Below are 21,563 nucleotides of genomic sequence, written 5' to 3'. Positions count from 1 at the left end.
GAGCTCATCAGAAGCAAGAATGACCCCTGCCCTTGAGGAGCTTGATCAGGAAATACACACACATGGAGTAAAGAGAGTCAGGTTCTGGGGACAGCCAGCAGTAAGGGCTCTGATCCTGCGCCATGGCAGTCTTCTGGCCCAGTACATCTGACATTTTTAAACAAACAAAACTACTTGGGTATTGAGAAGAGTGAAGCCTTCTTGGTTGGGCTCACACTTTCCTATTCCCTGTCCCACATGCTTCCCTTCCTTCTAGCCTATCCATACTTAGCTCACATTCATTATCCTTTAGGCTAGAGATGAAATACAGATGTTATTCTGAATGCCAGTTCTGATCAATAGAGGTCACAAGGAACACTGGGTTGTGAATTACAAAGCTACATCCAAGCCTAGTGGGAAAGAGTGCTGTGGTTGATTAGTAATGTCTGCCATGGGCAAAGGACTGCAGGCACAGGCATGTATGATTATTATTGCCATCTCTGCTTTAGAATTATCTCAAACGTGATCTAGTTTCAGGGAGTTATGCCCTTTATTTTTTTATTTTAATTTTTTTCAGAGTCTGTGGACTGAAGTCTTTATCGAAGCTCACAACAATTTCTCCTTCTCTGATTTCCCCCAGTAGTTAGATTTGCACCTCTCTTTCTGGTCCCTCAGTGTTACAGTGAGTGCATGGCTTGTCTCCCCCTGTACTGTAAGGTAGTGTATTTGGTATACGGTAGGTGATAAATAAATGTAGGTGGAAGAATATGTGAATGAATAGTGAATAATCTCCTCTTCTCATGGCACAGAGCAGACCCACATTTCCGGGCATAGAGAAGGAGGTGGAAAGGAGCCTTCAAGTTACATTAGGGTTCAAATCCCATGTCCTCCACTTCTAGCTGTGCAACCTTGGGTGACTTATTTACCTTCTCTAAGGCTTTTCTCTCATCTGTGAGATGGGGATAATAATAACTACTTTATGGAGTTGTTGTGAAGATTAGAAATAATGTATTCAAAGCACTTGTCATGGCACCTGGTATGACATAAATCCTCAATAAATGGTAGCAGTAGATTTAATGAATATTCACAGAATTGCAGTTAGCAAAAATTTAGAGATGTCTAATAAAAGAAGAATGCTTAAGTAAATTATGGCATATCCATTTGTAACATCATGCAGGAAAGTAAAATGATGATTATGAAGATTAGGCAGCAACAGGGAAAATGCTTATGACGTGAAATAGAAAGAGCAGAGCCCCAAATTGGGCATTCACTCTGATTATAACAGTATGAAAAAACATAAGAACATTAAAAAAAGGAGAAGGAAATATAGCAGCAGGAGACTGAAGCTGATGTTCGGGTGGGTGATAGTTTTTTCTATAACGTCCTTATATTATCTTTATAATTAAAAACATGATTTGTTTTTAGAAAAACAGCATGTAGTGAAATAAAAGTAATTAATATATTTTTAAAAAGGAAAAAAATACAGATTGCATGAGCTTGCTGAGGGCTTCACAGGGGCAGGGGTCTGGTTTCTCCCCCACCATGACCCTGGACTCCTGCACACTCACCCCGCAGAAGTCTTCTTCAGCTTGGCACACAGTAGGACATCTGTAAAGAGGAAGACGTGCCGCAGCTTCCGGGAGCTCTCTGACACTTCCACCAGGAAGCCATCCTTCACCAGCTGCCGCGTCTGAGGGAAACGGCACACCCCCCACCAGCCTGCTCAGAGGGGAGCGCAGGCCAATGGCCCAACCTGCACTGGGTGGGGGTGAGGGGGGCGGCACCATCCCGCTAGGGAGGGCTCAGGGAGGGGTTGTACTGCCTCGTGGTTAAGAGCATGGGCTTTGGAGTCACACGGACACAGGTCTGAATCCACACTCTGCCACTTCTCAGCTGTGATCTCAGGCAAATTCCCTGACCTGAATCTCAGATTTATCATCTGTAAAATGGGGATAATGATATGTGCCATAGAAGGTAGGATTCATCAAGATGGTGTATGTAAAACAGTACAGTGCCTGGCACAAAATATATGACCAGCAAATGGTAGCCTTACACTTTGCCGCAGTACTCAATAGCTCCCACCTGGATGGACCCTAGTCCAGAATGACCTGGTTTCTCTCCCCTGGAGCATGAACACCCCTCCCTCCTGAAACCCCTCCCAACCAAGCATAAGAAGCTGATCTAGTTTCAGCTCAGACCTGACCTGCAGACCCACTCATGACTTTTGTGCTATTTCTCAGTGGATTCTTCCACCACCTCCAGCAGATGGGAGACCCTGGGCTACCCTCAGTGGGGCTGCAGCTACCCTGAGGGGACGTGCAGCTGCCTCTTGGGTTTTGGACAGTCAGGAGCATTTTGGTCCACACGGGACTTCCAGAGTTTCCTCCCCACCACCCTCAGAGGCAGGAGCTGTCACATCTGTCCCAGCCTTCCGTGTCTATTATACACTGTGACCTACATATCCTGCAAAATGTAGGTGAGCATATTGAAAGTATACAGTTATGACAATCTGAACTGATGGTGCTCTAAGCCCCCTGGAGATTTTTCAGATATCCCCAGAATAAAACAAATTAGTGACATTCCCGGATGTTACAAACCAGGGCTGGGAACTGCACAGAGACAGCTCTCTATGCCCCATTAGTCAGTCTCCAGACTGTTCCTCTCTGACTTCTCTCCCAAGAGACACTGGAGGCTCGTAAATGTAACAAAGGAGCATAAACGCAGTCAGGCTTCCCTCCTAAATGTCACTTAATTACCTCTATTGGACAGGAAGCATTGTATCTGGGCCAGGCTGTTGACCCACGAGGGTAATTATCCCTCTGATTCTTCACATTGCTCCCCCTCACTGCACTACCCCCCACCCTCCCACTAAGAAGGGCCCCAGGGGAGCTGCTGTACCACATCTCGGTGCCCAAGTGGGATATTCCAGCAACTTGGGCAGCCTCAGCCACCTCCAGTACCAGCCTTTCCACGTTGGCTCAGTCCCTAGCTCCTGCTTGTGCAGGCCGATTTGAAGCAGCTCGGAGCTCCTGTGTCCTCAGCCTCTGGGGGACTCCTGAGAGTATGATACTGGCCAGAGGAGGGTGTTCATATTCAAGGATGGAGTACTCAGAGGCCCAGCTTCCCTAACATGGGGGACAATGCATGGGGCTTGCAAACAAAGAGCCCCATGCACAGAATCCAGTTCTGACAGTATGGCTGAGAGATCTTGTGCCAGAACTTGAGAGGCTCTCCAGGACTCAGTTTCCTCTTCTGCCTCATTGGATTGTTATGGGGATCAATGGGGCACTGGACTTAAAGCTCTCATCGCAGGGCCTGAAATGCCATAGGTAATTAGGGTAACCTAGGACTGAAGACCTCTTCCTGGCTGGGAATGGGATCAAATTTGGAGAGACACAGGGCACAGGGCAGGGACATCCATGAGAAAGAGAGAAAGGACAGAGGATCTGGTCCAGCCCATGCTCCTTAGCATGGGTGCGAGGCTGTATTGGGTTCTGAGCTCACCTCCCCCTTGGGGGTCGTGACTGCTGTCCGGCGGGGATCAATGTCCTCGTTGATGCTGGACAGGAAGTTCTGGGAGATGCGGAGGGCATCCTGTAGCAGCGGGTAGTCTGGGTGGTCCACAGGTGTGTGCTTCAGCAGGTCCTGGGAAGGGGTGGGGGTGGGGAGTTGGGGAGAGGTGCTAGGACTCAGTGAGAAGACAGTAGGGAGTCCTCAATCCTCACCAAAAGAATTCACAGGGGGGCACTTGGGGACCCACACTCATGCCTGCAAATCTGAACCAAAAATTAGGGTCGGAGCAGCAGGAGTGACCATTTCATTACTGCTGTGGTCATCAATCTTTACCCCGGTGGGGGAAGCCAGGTGGAGTCTCATCTCACTGAGCAGCTGGGGGAGATACCCCTCTACCCACCCCACAGTTGCTCCAAGGACACTGGAGACTGAGAAGCAGGGGACAGGGAAGCAGGAAGTGCCTGCCTCCTAGGGGGCATTTGGCCAAATGTCAAACTTAGTAGCCAAGCTATATATGGACCCCGGTCCTGCTGGCATGGTTATCTCAGGCCAGGCAGGCGCAGTCCAGGCCAGAGTCCCTCTGCCCAACTCCCCCAGTGAGCTGTGCTCAGTGACTCCAGCACCCTCTCACCCTTAGCTCTGTCTTCCACTGAACTCCTAACCCCTCCCTGGCCATTCGGGGGCGTGACACTCACGTGTAGGACCAGAGTGCTCCGTGTGACTCGGTCAATGGGCTTGTAGAGAAGAGCTGTCAGGCAAGGCAGGGAGGAGATAGGACGATGAGATACCGGAACAATGTGAAACCCTAGAGCCCAGCTTTACCCCCAACACCAATACACACTGACAGGAAGCCCAGGTGGGTTCTGCCTCCACTCTCACTCCCAGCAGGCCAAGCAATGGAGCAGGTAGACGCACAGCCCTGGCAGCCCAGGCTCCCCTGACCCCTGCCTCCGCATCTATCTCCCACCAGATGTGACTTCTTTGAGGGCCATCCCCAGGGCCGGCCTGGCCTGACCTGGCTCAGAGCAGATGTCCCCCACACCCTCCATCCTGAATCACAGGACTACACCTGGCCATACCCAGCAGAGGTCCAGCACAATTTGAGTCACAGCCAGGACCCAGGATAAGGGAAGGAGACATGCTGTTGTTCCAGGAAGGGCAGCTCCACCATGCCTGATCATTCTCACACTCCTCCAGTCGAAGGCCTAGCACGGCCAGCTGGGAACGGCATGCTTCCTTCTGACCCACACAACTGGCCTATCTCTATGAGGAAAGACCCCTGTATATATACTCAGACCCCCAGACAGAATAGGACAGGCTGGAGGCCAGGGAGGCAGGCCAGATCTGCACAGAAAGGCTCTGCTCTCAAGCAGGTGGCAGCCTGAGGGGCAAAGAGTTCCTGAACAAATTCAGGTCGGGCCCTGCATATGGGAGCCACAGAGGCTGGGAGAATGCTGCCTGTGCCAGGGCCCCCTGTCTCACACCCCTCCACAACCCAGACACCAAATGAGGATTGCTGGGATTCAGCAAGGACAGGTGGGGGAGCAGCTAGCAGAGCAACATTTCCAAACATCCTTCCTGCAAGCAGCTGAGCCCTGCTCCTCCCAAAAAGGGGGTTCAACTTCAGTCCTGCATCCAGATACCTCTATGGGTCATGACCTATGGCCTCCTGCCATAGGAGCAGTAGGAGGCAGAATGCTGGTCTGGGAAGGAGGACCTTAGGTTGGGTGTTCCATAGGACCAGGTTGTGACATATCCCACAGCCAACACTCATGCCTTAGCCAGTCCCCAAAACGATGAGTCCCCCAAAGCCTTAGATATAAATACCCTGTGCATTGCTAAGCAGACACTTCAGGGAACAATCTGCTGGCTATGAAGAAGATGTGGTCTCAGTGGTGTGCCACAAGCTTCAGCTGCAGTCTTTGCTTGGCTGCCCATTAGAATCACTGGGGGAGCTCTTAAAAGATACAGCTGCCTGTCCCCCATCCCCCATCAACCAAATCCAATCTCTGCAGAGTGAAACCGGGTAATGCATTTTTTAAAAAGTTCCTTTGCTGATGTGTAATAATGGTTGAAAACCACTGCTTTATGCAGATACTTCCTGTGACTTATTTTTAGCCCTTTCTTATCTAGCAACTTCTAGAGACCCTCCCCATGGGCTGTGGGAATTAAAATAGGCAGGACCAGGCTTGGGGTGTCCTGGGACAGTGAGGGTAGAGCCCAGTTACCAGCTCAGAGGGACCCATTTTTGAGGCTGTTTAAGGCACCCACCCATGGCTCAGCGCATGTGCAGGGGGGAAATCACAGCCCTAGAACCCTACAGAACCCAAAGAAAGCATAGGTCCAGCAGCCACCTGCCAGGGTGGGCCCTTGAGTTCCATTCCCAGGGAAAGCTGACACTGCACTGCCAGCTCCCTCCAGCCCTCTCTCGGGTCCCAGGAGGAAGAGGTTTCTGACTAAGCTCAGAGGTCTGCACAAATGGAGGATTAGGTTTCAGAGAGGTTATTAATATGCCTGCAGTCACCTCAAGAGTCCACCTGACTGGGGCCTCAGCCTGAGGCCAAGTGTGGGGAGGACAGCTGGGAGAAGAGGTGGGCAGAGCAGAAATGCAGGGAGGGGACCCTGGGGCCACAGTCAGGTATGGAGGGAACTGGGGGAGGAAGGGCGACCCCAGTGTGTGTGCTCCCCACAACCCCTGCACGCTTGCTTCCCTGAGCATTCAGGGTGAGGAGCTCACTCTTGCCCCAGGAACTCCTGCCCTTCACCCGTTTGCAGGCTCTGGTAGGCTGGCCTGCTTCCTGCCCCTGCTCCACCCACTCTCCCCTCTCCTCACCATGCTGTTCCTGCCCTGCCTGGGATGCACCAAGTTGTAACGCCTGTCTCTCCCCCTCCTCCAGGAAGCCTTCCCTGACCAGCATCTTTACAAACACCCGCCATGTCTAAAAGTCAGACCACTGCTATGAGCAAGCTGGTCTTGCTCCAATTTGCTGGGCACTGAGTTAACTGCTTGGAATGCATTATTTCCTGTGATTAAAAAGAGAAGCAATTCTCATTAGCCCATTTTACAGGTGAGAAAACAGACACAGAGACATTATAAAACTTGCTCACAGCACAAAGCTACAAGTGGTAGTTGGGTTTTGAATTTAGGTCTACCCATGCTCCTAACTTTGAGCTGTCCTCTCCCTTAGTGGAGGGTAGCACGTGTAAAAGCTCAGTGAACCACAGAAGAGGTCTCTGAAAGATTCCCCAGGGACAGGTTAGCTGGCCTCACTATCAGGGTGAGCCCCCTGCTTAAGAGCTGGCTCCCTCGTTCCTCATTCCCCACTTTGAAGCTGACTTCAAAGACAGCATCGCAGGGACCAAAGAAACCCTGAACTCTAGGTCCCAGGCCTGTTTTACTAGGACTAGGCTTCCTCTCGTGGAAGGAAGAAGAAGAAAAGGGCTGAGCCCAGCTGCTTTTTAAGGAGGCAGAGTTGAGACTTGACCAACTCCTAGGCCAGACCAAAAAGAGCATTTCCCCTGTGATCTTGGAACAGGCCAATTTCAAGTCCAGTTCTTCTCTTGACCCCAGCTGGTCAGACTCTGAGAGAGGGGCAGGGGGACAGGGCAGTTTCTGCCCAGCAACTAGAGTTCCAGGGCTGTCCTGCTGGGGCAGCTGGACAGAGGCCGCTTCCATATGAGTGTCTTTGACACAAGACAGCCTGAGGAGGTGAGGGGACCAGCACAGTGGCCTCAGGGAAAGATCCCAGGAAGCCTCGTCGTCACTCCTCCAGCAAACTGCCACCCTCCTCAGTTCAGCCTTCAACAAGGAGCTCTGGGTTACCACGGAGATGGGAGAGTAAAGTGAATGAGAAGCGTACAGAGACAAAACGCCTGGTGGGAGGGAAGAGGAAGGCCCTAAAACCAGCCACCTGCCACTCCAGCACACATGGCCCAGAGCAGCTGGCCTGGAGGGAACACTTGCCCCCCATGCCCTGCCAAAGGCAGCTTGGGCCCCCCCGCTTGGCGCTTCCTGCCTTGCAGAGCAGCGTCCATAGGCTTCTGGACACCTCCTGCCTAGGCCTGCCTCAGTCTCCTACGAGCACCAGCCTGGGTGAGACAGCATGTGCCTGTCCTGGGACCCCTCCAGGTATAGGGGCTGTAGAGAGGGTGGTCTGGGTCTCTTCCATTGAACGATGAGTGACCTTCACAAAGCAGCAGCTGCCACACCCCCTCTCCAACCAGCATTCACTGCCAACCTTCTAAGTGCCAAGACCCCAGCTCAAGGTCTCAGTGTGGCTAGAAACAAACCTGCTCGTAGCAACCAGGTTCCCTCCCGCTCTCCCACTGCAGCATGTGCGCGCTGAGCACACAATACCCTGGCTGTTCAACCTCCGCTCCTCTCTCCCGAAACAAAGAAGCTCCCAACTTCTCCCTCCAGCCCAGGCTGGCACCCTCTCAGTTGAGGTGCTGCTGTCCAGACCATGTGCCACTCTCTGACCGGCCCCTGCTGGCCCCTCTCTTGGGCTCAGGGTTACCACGCCTGCAGGTACAGCCTGTAACCTCTTCTTAACAGCATCTCCAGGAAGTTACTCAAAGCCATCAATTCCCCACAGATCCTCGGGGGACCTGGACCCCTTCTAGCCTGTCTTTCCATTTCAAAGCCACCCTGCCCTGAGCGGCCCCCGGGCTGGCTGCTGGCTGCAATGGGGATAGATGCAGGTCCAGCCACTTGCCCACCCCCCTTCCCTGCTGCCCGAAAACCTTGCCAGCTATATTTAAGCCCGCTGCAGCCAGTCCCCGGCGGTGGGAAGGTACAGCACCTCCCCTGGAGGGGCGCTGGGTTACCATAGGTGCAGTTACAGCAGAAGCGAATGATGAGGAGAATTTCCATGGCCGCCTCTGTCCCTGCGGCATGAGCGTGCAGCCATCGCTCCCAGCTCCCATCAGCAGCCCAGCCACTCGGCCACCTTGCTGGCTGCTGCTGCACAGCCTCTAGAACCAAGCAGCCGCTTCTGAGTGCTCTTCTAGCAAGGGGGAGGGGAGGGAGGCGCATGGAGAGGCGAGGGGGGAGGGGGAGGCGAGGAGGGGAGGTGGAGGCGAGGAGGGGAGGGGACCGCGCAGCCTGCTGGCATCCTAAGGAGGAGCACGTTTGTAGCTGGCCAGCTGCCTGGGGACAAGAGGCTGGATTCCTTGCATGCACACGTGCACACACACTCACACAAGCAGGGAGGGCACTGTGTTCACACAGCCCACAGTCCACAAAGCCAGACAAAGGAAGGTGACTGTAATCCAGCCCGTTCCCCAAAGTACCTTCCATGGTGACTGACGTATGGCTGTCCTTGGAGTCCTTGGGACCTTTCACTTTGAGTTCCTGCCAAAGGGAGGAGAGGAATCACTACCTGGTCTGCCCCCCACCTCCCATTGTGAACATGACAGGAAGAGGGGCTCAGTGCAAATATGAGAAGAGAGACAAAGGAGATCTTCCTTGGCCTCACCACCTAGATTTCCTGTGAGCTCCTGGAGCCTGGTGGAGTCCAGTGGCTGGGGCGAGAGCAAAAGGAGGGGACTCTGGATACCAGACAGGACAGATTGGTAGGGAGCACTGTGACAGTGGGAACCCCTCAGACCCATCCCCTAAAGTCCCTGCTCAACAACTTCAAGCACCTACCAGAGAATGAACAATGGCAAGAGCAGGATCCTACCCCCACCATCCCCCTAGCAGTCACTACTCAGGGATCTGTACACATCAGCCTTGGGCAGCCAGGGTTTGGGCAGACAAGCACCAGGTGTACCAGCTGATCTTTGGGGCATGAGCAACCCTTGAGATAAGGAGGAGGGGTCCCGCACACCTATGCAGGGGTTAGCAGGAAGGTGGCAGGCCTGAGGCAGAGATGCTACATCCTACCCATATCCAGAGGAACTCATCCAGCTCCCGCCCCACCTGACACTCCCCAACCACCTGTGCCTGTGCTGGGCACAGAAAGGAGACTGCAAGGAAGCAACACCTCTGCTGGATCCTAAGCTAGGCAACCTGGTAGTGAGTGCTGGAAGCAGACTTCAGGGATGGTTTATCTGATCCAAACCTCTTCTATTTGCCTTTAGAGACAGAGAGGTTCCAGCCCCAGCCCTTGCTAACTGTACGGTATGGCCTGCAATTGGAGCTGTAAAGCAATCCCCACTTGGCAGGCTGAGTGCACAGAGCCCTGAAGAGGAATGTGGGCAGGAAGGCAGGGGGGCAAGGTAAGGCCAAGGTTAGGCATGCAGGTGATTTTGCCTGCTCTGCCCAGGAGGGAGGAAATGCCTAGACAGCATGGGGGCACATTTCCTACTCCTCTCTCTAGACAGAGAAACCCCCAGGGACTGAGCTTGGGGTGCGCATGTGAGAGGGGGGTATGGGAGGGTAGTTACTCAACTTCTCTAGGCTATGGCTCCGGCTGCTGCCTAGATTCCCAGCTGCAGGGAATTTTTGTCTACGCCCCCCTCCAGTGCAGCCTAGAGGTATGAAATCACTACTGCTGCAGAGGAAAAGGGCCTAATTGCAGTAATTAAGTGGCAGCACCACCAGGAAGCAGCAGCATCATCGAGTGAGTCAGGATGAGAAGCCACCTGGCAGAAGGCCATGGGCCAGCTTTGCCCTCTGCAGTGTGTAGGCCTGGTGAGGGACTTATGGATGGGTGCTGGGGTTTCTGCCCATGCAAAGAGAATGGGCAATCAGCCCAGGCTAAGAGAAGACCCCACATACCCTCTGGGCCATGTATGATTCTGGGCACCCGGGCGACCTTGGCAGGGCCACCTTGAACACTCTGAGCACAGATTGGGGGAGTCCAGTTTGTTCCCAGGGAGGGCTGGAAGCTGTTGGGAAGCACTATTTCTCCAGCCACATGAGTCCACGTAGAGGGACTTCCCCATCCCTCCCTCTGTCCTCCTAGGCAGAGGGTGACTCATCTGATCCATGGGTTAGGGAGAAGAAACTGAGCTCAGCCCTCTTCTCTCTGCACCCCGAGTAAGAGGGGCAGCTCTGCTGCCATTGTGGGGAGGTGTGTGTGGCTTCCCATTCCTGCCAGGGATTCAATAAATACATTTAAGTGTTAACAAGCCCAGTGTGGCTACAGATTCAAATCCACATTTTCCAATCCGGCTTTTATTAGTAATCAAGCTGACATTTTCATCTCCATCTGTCCAACTCCTGTGCTGCCTCTCAGTTGATTCCAAACTTGGGCATAACCCATAACCCCCAGTAGTTTCAGGAAAATTATCCTGTGTCACCAACTTTTCTAGTATCCAAGCTGAGATAGGGAGAGTGAAGGGCCAAGAGAGGGTTTTAAGGCAGCACTTCCCAAACTGCAGAAAGTATCTCCCCTTCCCCGGAACCAAAGGTTCTTTTGCCCTGAGCTTGGAGCTGGGTGCTATTCCTGCAATGCCAGTGGGTTGGGGTGTCACTGGGGTCTTTTTGGATAAAGGGGTGAGCTAGGCTGTGCTCCTGAAGGGTTGTATAGCAGCCATCCCCTCCCTGACGCTCCCTGGATAGAAGTGCCCAATGGCAAATGATGCCACGCCTCTACCCCACAGAAGAGCATGGAGGGAAGGATTAGCTGCAGTAGCAGAGACAGGCATGTTCCCAACCAGAGGGTCTAGAGCTTCTCCTCATAAGTGGTCCTTGCCTCCCTCTCTGTGGGATTTCAGAGTCTTAGAGTTGGGCAAGGATCTTAATAGACTACCTAGTCCAAACTTTCTCGAATGTTGCTGATCAGAAAAAGCACCCGGAAGCTTGTTAAAATATAGACTCTTGGGCCCCACCCAAGCCTTCTGAATCAGAAATTCCAGGGAAGGTTCCTGGAAATCTGCATTTTAAGCAGTGCCCTGGTGATTCTTATCAAGCAAGTTTAGAATTACTATACAAGTCAAACACCTCATCCTACAGGAGAGGGAACAAAAGCCAAGAGAAGGGAAGTGACTTGTTCGAGGTCACCACAGTGTGGGAGAAGACAGCCTTTACTTATGTATTTTTTTTTTTTTGCCTTCCTCTTCCTCTCTCTAACCTGAAATAGAATTAAAAAAAAAAAAAAAATTCAAACAAATCGATATTCTTATATTAAGAGGGAAAATATCAGGCGCAAGAAAGCAAACGTCAGGCTGTGTTACCCATCAGGGTAACCACTTTCCTGACTGGCTAGCAAAGGAGGAGAGACTCAAAGCCTAGAAGGCTCTGAGCAACCCCCCCACAGCCCAGCATTGTTGAGGGGCTGTGTGTGCAGGAAGCTGCCTACCTCTGAGATCTTCTGGAACTGGTTGTTGGACTGGCTGCACTTCTCAGCTGTCTCCAAAGCGACCTTATAGTTATCCACAAAAGCTTTGTACACACCAAGCTGGCTGGCCTGCAGGGAGAAGACAGAGAACGGAGAGAGGAGGGTGGGAGTGGGATGGGAGAGGATTAATGAATGGATGAAAGCACCTGGAGCTCCCTCTGTGCTCAGAACCTCTAACTCAGCTCCAAAGGGCTAGCTGGGAACTAGGGGAAAGGCAGGGATGAACATGTTACAGTATCTCTTTGAACTTGACAGTTGCCATGGAAACTGGCTCAGCCAATAAGGTTAACAAGGGGTTAGGAGGATGGATGGGGAGGGGCGGAGAGAGAGCAGGGCAGGGCCTTTGTTGGCATGCTGAAAATTCAACTCATCACATTTGGCTTTCTTTAGTATCATCAAGGTCTCACAAGGTTTGAAGCTCCTAACGCCTCACACCTCTTTCCCATCCTGGAATTAGCATGGGAATGGGGTGGGCACGTGTGGCCTGCTCAGTTCTCCAATGCCATACTGAGAGGTATAGCATTTAAAGGTGCAGTCTCTTCACTTCCTTCGGCTCCTAGGTGCCTGTCCCCAACTCCTCAGCTTCCAAAATGCTAAAACCCCTGTCTCACCACACATTTGCACATCACTTAGAACCTAACCCAAAGCTTTCCATGACTCATGGCCACATAGAGCCCGGCCTCTCCTTCAGAGGAAAGGCAGATCCATCACCCTTTCTGTAAAAGGGGAAACCAAGATTCATTAATTCAATTCCTCAAATATTTATGGACCGCCTTCTCTGGGCTATACATCTGCATTTCCTATTAAGGGAGCAAAGGTGGAAATTCAAATTAAAACTACAATGAAATACAATTTCATACCCATCAGAAGGGTCAAATTTTAAAAGTCTAATGATATCAAGGGTTAGCAAGAATGTGGGGAAATATGAACTCTCATGGACTGCTTATGGGGGTGCAAATTAGTACAATTATTCAGAGAGCAATCGGTCAATAATAAAGCTGAACATAGGCACGGACTCAGCCTACTGCTTAGCAAATCTACTTCTACATACAAACCGTAGAGCTATGCTGTTCAATCCAGTAGCCCCTAGCTACATGTGGCTACTGAGCACCTAAAATGTGGTCAATACAACTTAAATTATGCTGTAAGGATAAAAAACACATTGGATTCCAAAGGCTGAGTATGTAAAAGTGGATGTAAACTACCTCGCTAATTTTTTAATACTGATCACATGTTGAAATGATAATATTTGGATTTGTTGGAATAAATGAAATATATTTTAAAAATTAAATTCACCTTTTTATTTTTACTTTAAAAAATGTGACTACTAGAAAATTTTAAATGCTATATGCAGTTTGCAATGTTTCTCTTGCAATATGCCCAAGGTAATGTGAGCAAGAGTACTCACTGCTTCACGCTTCTTCCCGGTAGTGGAAGGGCTGGAGACAATTGCTCACAAATTGTGGAACCCACATACACAGCCATTAAAATGAATGACCTACATGTATGTGTAAGAGCGCTGACAAATTTCAAAATGAATGTTGACTGAATTGCAAAATATGTACATACATATATAGGTTTACACACTTTAAAAGTACATGCAAAGCCATAAAAAGATATAGACACACAGTAAAAATACAAACTAAAGTTTAGAAGGCTACACACCAAATTCAGGCCAATACCTGCTTAAAGAGGAAAGGGGGACTGGCCAGTTATCTCAGTTGGTTAGAATGCAGTGTTATAACAGCAAAGTCAAGGGTTCAGATCCTAGTACTGGCCAGCTGCCAAAATTTAAAAAAAAAAAAAAAAAAAAAAAAGAGGGAGGGAAGGGGAAGGAAGGGAGAGACTTTACCTTTACCTATAATGCTTTATTGTTCTGATTAAAAAGTTTTGTCATGAATCTTTGGAGCTTAACATCTGTTAATTTTGGGAGGTGAGTACACAGCTGTCTGCTACATTATTCTCTAGATATTCTGGTTTAAATTTTTTTCAGTGAAGTAGGAAGGGGGTACATATAGCTACTGCTGGGCTTCCTCGGGGGCTTCTGTAGAAAGCAGAGTGGACGGCCGCTGAGCCCAACCCAGACCACTCTGCTTCCTGCAGAATCCCTGTGCTCCTCCAGGACCCAAACACACTGCGGAGCAGGGCTGGCTGCAGCATAAACTGGGTCTGGATCCTCTCAGGGCAGAGACAGAGCCCTTCCAGGAAGATGGAGGGAAGAGGGAGTATCCAGGGAAGCCAGAGAGGACAGTGAGAAGTGGGGAGAAGCCAAGGCCAGAGCAGTGCAGATGTCAGCCCAAGGGGACATATTTTCCAAAAAGAAATAGGGGAGAAGCAAGAAGGGACAGAACCTATCTCCTTTTCCAGTGGGAGCAGTGCTCCATCAGTGCCCCAAGCTATAGGAGATGTGCTAGACAGTCACTTCCTAAGCCATAGTACAAATCATTGACAGTCTTCTTCTAGGAAAGGACTCTCCTTCCCCACTTTCTCACAAGAAGGATAAAGCCTGGATGCCCAGGTTAGCACACTACCCTCCTGTGAGCCAGGAGCGTTCGCCTGTGTGCAGGGGCACGAGCCACCTCAAGCACTGCCATCTCCACAATCACCCTAGGCTACAGGGCCCGAGGCCTGGCCTGCCAGGGTCATTAACTGGGAAATGGAGGTTGCTTGGAAACAGCAGCTTGGCACTGGGGTGATCTCATAAAACAAACAGCAGATCTGCTAATTCCCCTCTCTTGGTAATGAATAATCAAATACCCAGAGACTTCAGCTGAAAATAAACTGCCTCCAGATGCCCAGCCTGCACTGGCTCCACCCTGTCCCTCCCAAGCCTGCAGTCCCAGGGGCCTCAGACATCAGTTCATGATGCTGGGGAGGGAAAGGGGATAGCAAATTCATGACCAGGCCCATGAGACCAGAAGAGGAGACCCTTGTGACAGGAGGGTCCAAGTGATGCAGGCACACTGGGACTGCCTTTCAACTATGCTCCCACTACTTGCTCTCCCACCCTTGGTTTGCTCTCTTCTGCCCTCCTGGGGGCTGAGAAGATGCTGCCCCCAAGCCAATCAGCTCTCCTGGGACCAGGGGTGATGAGGGGATGTTCACCATACCTGAACTAGGGGAAGCATGTAGGGGTGCTAGAACCAAGAGTGTGGAGTCCCCTTGAAATGATGCCTTCTGGGTGCCTCTTCCTAATAACAGTAATGATAATGGCTAATTATTATTTATTAATTTCTGATGTTCCAGGCCCTGCTCCAAGCACATTCAGGTATTAACTCATTTACTCCTCTTAAATCCAATGAAGTAAATATTATCATCATCCTCTTTTTACAGTTGGGGAAACTGAGTCAGAGAGAGACTGAGTAAGTTACCCAGTCACAGGTTTAATCTGTGGCAGAGCTGGGATTCAAACCCAGCTGTTACCTGGCTCTAGAAGCTGTGCTTGTTCCCACAATATACAATACTGCTGGTCCCAAGAGGGATCTCAGGACACAGACCTCAGGCCCTGTGATGTCTCCCTCAATGTCCTTCCAAGTTCTCCCTAGACCCAGTGGTCAAGGTCATGGTGCATCCATTCATTTATGTATCAACCACTGGGCAGGTTCTGGAGGTCTAATGAGAAGGAAATACAGTCTGTCCTCTGGAGCTGATGGTTTGGGGAAACAGGAAGTTGCAAGTGCTCATGAGGGAATAAGCACAAGGGACCACATTCGAGCAGCTAGGGAAGGACCCTTCGGGCAGATGGAGCCGCAACTAGAGAGAGGTCAGAAAGCGCTTGCAGTGTGAACTGAGAGCAGGAAGTCCAGTGTCAGGCACAGAGGGTGGCGGCAGGCCAGCATGCAAAGGTTCTCATAAGCTTTGCTCTTCAGGTAAAGGATCCTGGCCTTTACCTGATGGGCAAGGGGGAGCCACTGAAGGACTGAAGCAGGGGAGAAGCAAGGTCAGACTGAGGGTTTAGATGACTCTCCTGCTGCTGGGTAGAGGGGGGAGGCGGAGGGGGCAGGCCTGGAGGAAGGAGTCACTCCTGAGGCTGCGGCAGTGGTCCAGGTGAGGGTCAACGGGGACCGAGAGGAAGGGCACCAGAGGGGTGGAGAGAAGTAGGTGGCTGTGAGCAACATCAAAGAAGTGGATTCCACAGGTGGAACCTGGGGGTGAGGGAGAGGGGGACGGGGGAGTGGGGAAGGGTAGGCACCGAGGACCAGTCCAAGGCACCCACTGAGATTGAGCCAGGGAGAAGAGCAGACACCTTCAGAGACAGAGTATGGTTTTGAACATGGTGAGCTCCAGGCCCCAGGTGTGGCCAAGCAGGACTTTTCTCCAGTGTACAAAAAGCAGAGCCCTGTACCTCAACTAGTCTCAGGGTAGGGGAGGAAAAGGAGGAGCGTTGTTCCCTGCTCCCCAACCATTCCCACCTGGAGAACACCACCACTGACTCTCAGTCTCCTTCTTGACTGTTGGGCTGTCCAAAGTTATGGCAGAGCCCAGGGAGGGCTGGGTGAAGGGCTCTGTGGGTCTGACTCGGGGGCCCTCCACGGGACACAGCCAAAGACAGACGCAGAGCTATGGGAAACGGTGCCATGGAGGTTCAGACGCGAGTCTGCACGTTAATCCTATGTCTTCCCTGCAATGGTGGCTGGGCTAGGCTCTTGGCGCTTTCTGCTCTCAGGACCTCAGGGGAGAATCATTAGCTGATGCAGTCTCCCATCCAACTGCTTCATTTTACAGAGGCAGCGCTGAGATGTAGTAAATCCCTGAGGTCTCAGGTGAGCAGTTCTTGCCCCCCCAACCCTGCACATGCCCCTCTGTCTGCTGATGGACAGGGGACCTGAAGCCCAGCAGAAGAGCCTTCATTCCAGTGCTGGCTCCATAGAGTCCTCATGGGAGAGAGAAAAAGAGTGCTCTCCCAGAGGGAGCGCCTGGTGTCAAGGGACCAGGTGCAAGTGCCCCATAAAGCACGGGCCCAGGCTTTCTCCTGGGACTCACATGTGACCCAGGCCTTGAAGGATGGCCAAGAGGGCTGCAGCTGACCAGTCCTCTCCCAAATCCCTCTTCCAACACCAGCAGCTTTACTGAAGTTCTGCATGAGGACCCTACTTCCTTGGGAAACTCACCAGCTTCTGGAAGAGGTGGCCCATTGTGACCTGGCTGTCCCACTGCTGCACTTTAGGGCAGAGGTTGTCGTAGAACTCCTTGTGGATCTCGTAGATGTCCTGGATCTTGTAGAAGATGGTCTCAATCTGCTGGATGGTGAGCACGGGCTGGGAGGTGGTGGCTGTGGCCTTGAGGGGTTTCATGGGCTGGGAGAGGGAAAGAAAGAAAGTGGAGGTGGGGGTAAGTAAACCAGATTGTCAGCAGGCCCAGGGCAGATCAAGGCACTGATTAGCCATTCCTGCTTCCTGAGTCCTGCCTAGACAGGAACGCCAAAGGCAGGGCACCTGAAGCACCTGAAGCATGGTTTGTATCAAGGAGCTGCTGTCACAGGCCCCGACAAGCCACACGCAAGCGCAAGGAGAGGGAACCTGACAGCCGGAAGCCAGCCCTGCAGCCCTGCCAGGCCCAAGGGGTGGGGCCAGAGCACACTCCCCCTGACACTCATCTAAGCTTGACAGCATCTGGCCCATACCAGGTTCACTTGATTCAAGAGGATCCACGTCTTTCTTCCACAATGGCCTCATTTCCTGAGTCATATGCTTCCTTACTGCACTTCAGTGGAAGGGAGGGTTGACTGGGAACTCAACCCTTTAAGCCGTTTCCTTTTAAGAAACAGAACATGGTTCTAGGACTCAGAGGATAGAGTCTTGAGGAGACTCTGAAATATCACTGACACTTCAATTTCCCATCACTTATTCTACGGGAGGAGGGACAGGTGGCACACATATCACCCTCGCACTTCCCACACCTGCAACTGACTGCTAAGTGACCATGGTGATCCTTCCCACTGAGCATGCTTGTAGTTGCGGACTTTCTCAATGCCAGGGTTAACATAAAAATAAAACTCCAGGGCCTGCAAGTGGAGAGGGTAAAAGGCACTCAGGACCATCCCTCAGCACTGGCTGGGAGCTGAAGCCATCACCTTAATGCCCAGCAGTAGGACTGTGGGATAAAGATGCTTGGGTACATTTTCTTCAGTGTGATTCTCTATATTCTCTAAATCACCTACAATGAGTACATATTAATTTTTATAATCAAAAAACCCCAAAGATGCCCAGATTGTGCTACAAAGGCCCTGCAGGAGACAGGGTCTGGAAACCTGCCAGAAGAAGGCATAAGAAGGCACGAGAGGGGAGGGCACGTTTACCTGGGAGAGAGAAGCCTGAGTCAGATATGGTTGATATTCTTTATCTATTCAAAGGCTGTGTGGAAAGAGGCCTTAGGCTTGGTCTGGGTTACTCTGCAGACCCAGGAGCAATGGGGAATCGTTATAGGGTCAGGTTTGGGCTCACTAGAATTGTCCCCCACTGTCTCACAGAACTAGGTAATGAGCTTTCTGACAAGAGCAGCATTCTAGCAGAGAGCAGGTGACTCAGCTGCTGAAAACGCTGGACTAGAGGGAACACCTACACTAAAGGAGACCGAAGCTGTTGCTGGCTCCCTCTGAGTGACGACCACCAGCTCGAGCCAACCACAGCAGCCAAACTCCCAGCCTAGCTTCCCTGCACCCTCCCATCTGCCTCATGGTGATGGCGGCAGAGCCCAAGTTTGCCCACAAACAAGAGGAAGTCTTGTCTACTCAAATACCCAGACAATGCTCCGACTTCTGGCTCCCTCGTCTTCCGAGCTCTACAAAGTCCAGGTATGATAATAAAGGCAGGAAAAAGCAGAGCCCCTCCCTCCTACCCTCTCAGTGCTAGAACCAACTGACCCTCAGCATCCAGTCCTTGCTAGGGAAGTAGGATGGGGTTCAACCTGGTGCAGGCCAGGCAGCATGGGTCTGAGTCCCAGCTCTGCCATGTAATAGCTGTGGGCCCGTCACTTAGCATCTCTGGGCCTCAGGAGTCTGCCTCATTTGTAAAACTGGGACAATACTGTCTTCTCAAGAGTACTGATGGAAAGCTCAAAAGCCATAATTTTCAAAGAATATCTAGTATGTGCCTGGCACATAGAGGGAGGGCAGTCAACAAATGTTAGTTGATACTATTATTAGTATTCACCCTACCAATAATGTACCAAGCACCTAATGTGAGGCCAGAACCGGGGTATACACAATCCCTGCCCCCATGGAGCTTCCCATCTACTAGGGGACACAGACACAACACAAGTAAACAATCAAACATGTAATTACACACAGCAGTAAGTACAATAAAGGAAATAAGAGGGGGACCTCCTTAGACAGGGTGGTGGAGGGGCTTCTCCAAGAAGGGGACATTTACCCTGAAATGGAAAGCACAGGGGCCGGGGGGGACAGTACTCCAGGCAGACGTCCTCAAAGTCTGGTCTGAGGCAGGAACAGACTTGGTGAGGAAGAGGAGGGGGAAAGCCAGCCAGTGCGCCTATGTGCAGTGGGCAAGGGGGAGGAGAGAGGCCTGAGGCAGGGATGGAGGTGTGGGCAGGGCTGGTCACACGGGGGAAGGAGTGTGGCTTTTAAGCCCCTGCAATGACTTGGCTTTCCCTGGAGGGGTTTAGGCAGGGGAGTGATGGGGTCCAATTTTCTTTTCAGGAGATTACTCTTATGATCTTGAGAATTTTATAATCTCTTTGTGTAAAATGGGCCAATGCAAATGAAACAACTTAGTGCACAATGCAAGACAGGATAGGATATTATGCAACTTAAACTGTAAATCTCAACCAAGTAGTTCCATGGTTGTGCTAGAGCCGCTCTGAGGGCTTCACAGACGAGGTGGACAGAAATGAGGCCTCCACGGAAGTTGGGAAGATTTGAGCAGGTGAGGGTGGTGGGTGGGAAAGCACGTCAGGCAGGAAAACAGAAAGAACCAGGAGCCAGGAGAAAGGGAATACTGTCTTCCCAAGCCCGGGTGGGCAGGTTGGGAGCTTCAGGGACTTCCAACACTTTGAGAAGAATACAAAGCCCACCTTCAGGATCGATGTCTTCACTTCTATGCACAGCCTAATGGAAGGGTACAAGTCAGCATAGTGTCCCAGAACCACTAATCCTCATGCCTGCCTTGGTGCAATCCCCACAGAAGAGGGAATAAAGGAAACAGGGAGGGAACAGTCCCAGGAAGGCAGAAGGGACAGGACTTCTCAGAAGCCACAGGGGGAGCCCTCATCTGCTGCCCACGCAAAAACAAGACACAATGGTTCTGCTTCCTCCTAAATCCCCCACTGTCTGCAAAAGGGGAAGAAACGGATGCTCACCCATGGACAGTCTCACCCATGGACAGTCACATGGCAGGTATGCACTCGCCCATCACATGGTTCTCACGACAAGATGGGGAACCTTTGCTCTTACCCCTGGTTTCACCTGGCGGGGACAGTTATTTCTATCTGGTGAAGCCCCACATTCTGGCCTCCAGGGCAGGATGGAGTGCTGGAAGGCAAGACAACCCATACCGAGCTCTGACCCAGCACTGTTATTCTGCCAAAGTGCTGTTGCACCCCAACCTCCTCCTCCTCCCAGAACCCACTGCAGGGGGTCAGGATAGCCCCTGGCTGTGTTTCATCAGGGAAGAAACGGATTCTTAGAGAGGATCCCTGTGCAAACTCAGAGTCAACCCTGGCTCTCGATTTCCCAGCCCATGTGCTTCTCAACGATGACGGGGCTGGGCCAGTTCTGACCTGACTTGCCAGTGGGACTTTACACAGCCATTTGTCCCCCAGCAAGTGGCCTTTCGAAACAGGGGAAAGAAATCTGCCCACTTCCTCCACCTCCTCCCCAAGAAGGCCTGGCAGCTGCCAGGCACATTTGCTAACCTATCACCTCAGTTACTCCTCATTAACCTGTTTTACAGATAAGGAAGCTGACCCGCAGCAGGACTATGAACTCCACAGCAAACCGCCAGAATAAGAGCCTAAGAGAGGAGGCCAGGTGTGGCTGTGGTGGGAGGGGCTGTGGGCAACGGCCCTGCACCCTGTGGTCCCTGCACAGGCAAGATGCAGTACCTGAGCTCATTACCCAGAGCTCGGGAGATGTGGCATTACAACACATTTGACAAGGTCACACGCATGCAGGGTGGTATGGCCACAGACTACAGTGCATTTGGTTTTGTCTTCCTTCACCCCCACCTCGGCCCAGGCTCCCAGACCTTACTTGTAGTCTGAGCCCACCAGGAATCAGGAGGATTATAGGAGATTACCAAACTTCACCCCAGCCAGCAACCCAGGAGGCAGGAACAGAGGCTCCCATGTGGAGTCCCTGTCTGCCTGTGTGTACACAGTCTTAGGTACACACACCCAGCCCTGTGCATATCAGGAAGTGTTAAGTTGAAAATAGACAAGCACATTAGGAGCAGAGGGGTAGGAATGGGGTGGGAGGAGAGCGAGCAGGGAAGGGACAGATTTTCTTCTCCTTTGAGCCAGCCGCTTTGTAAGACCACCCTGAAGAGCAGAGGGTTTAGCTCCCTGGTAGCTGAGAAGGGAGGGCTTCCAGCTCTTGGAGCAGAGGAGGGAGGGCTTGATTCCTTATCTCTCTCTGAGCTTCATCATCTGCGGCTTGGCTGGGGAGGTCCTGCCCACTCTTCCTGAGCCCTCCAGCCACAGACCTGGCCCCCCAACTAGTGCCTCCCCCACTCCCTCTCTCCGGCCTCTGCTCAAGAAAGAACCAGGCAGGGCCCTGGATGAACAAGTTGTGGGGAGAGAAGGGACCTGTCCTGCTGCACCTCAGGA

General features: G+C 51.7%; 1 protein-coding gene across 3 annotated transcripts in view; it reads right to left on the bottom strand.

Moving 5' to 3' along the window:
* ABR (ABR activator of RhoGEF and GTPase) overlaps positions 1-21,563 on the bottom strand; it is a 185,427-nt gene that overhangs the window by 46,796 nt on the left and 117,068 nt on the right. For all 3 annotated transcript variants that reach the window (XM_063108925.1, XM_063108927.1, XM_063108926.1), the window contains 6 exons: positions 16,892-17,077; positions 11,742-11,849; positions 8,785-8,845; positions 4,188-4,240; positions 3,484-3,624; positions 1,548-1,669 (listed from right to left, as the gene is read on the bottom strand). In XM_063108925.1, the coding sequence (XP_062964995.1) occupies positions 1,548-1,669; positions 3,484-3,624; positions 4,188-4,240; positions 8,785-8,845; positions 11,742-11,849; positions 16,892-17,077 (671 nt within the window). The remainder of the gene's footprint in view (positions 1-1,547; positions 1,670-3,483; positions 3,625-4,187; positions 4,241-8,784; positions 8,846-11,741; positions 11,850-16,891; positions 17,078-21,563) is intronic.

This window comes from Cynocephalus volans, chromosome 10 (genome assembly GCF_027409185.1).
Source record: "Cynocephalus volans isolate mCynVol1 chromosome 10, mCynVol1.pri, whole genome shotgun sequence".
NCBI classification, from domain to species: domain Eukaryota; kingdom Metazoa; phylum Chordata; class Mammalia; order Dermoptera; family Cynocephalidae; genus Cynocephalus; species Cynocephalus volans.
Note: the sequence above shows the minus strand (reverse complement) of the source record. Positions and strands in the feature narration are given on the sequence as shown.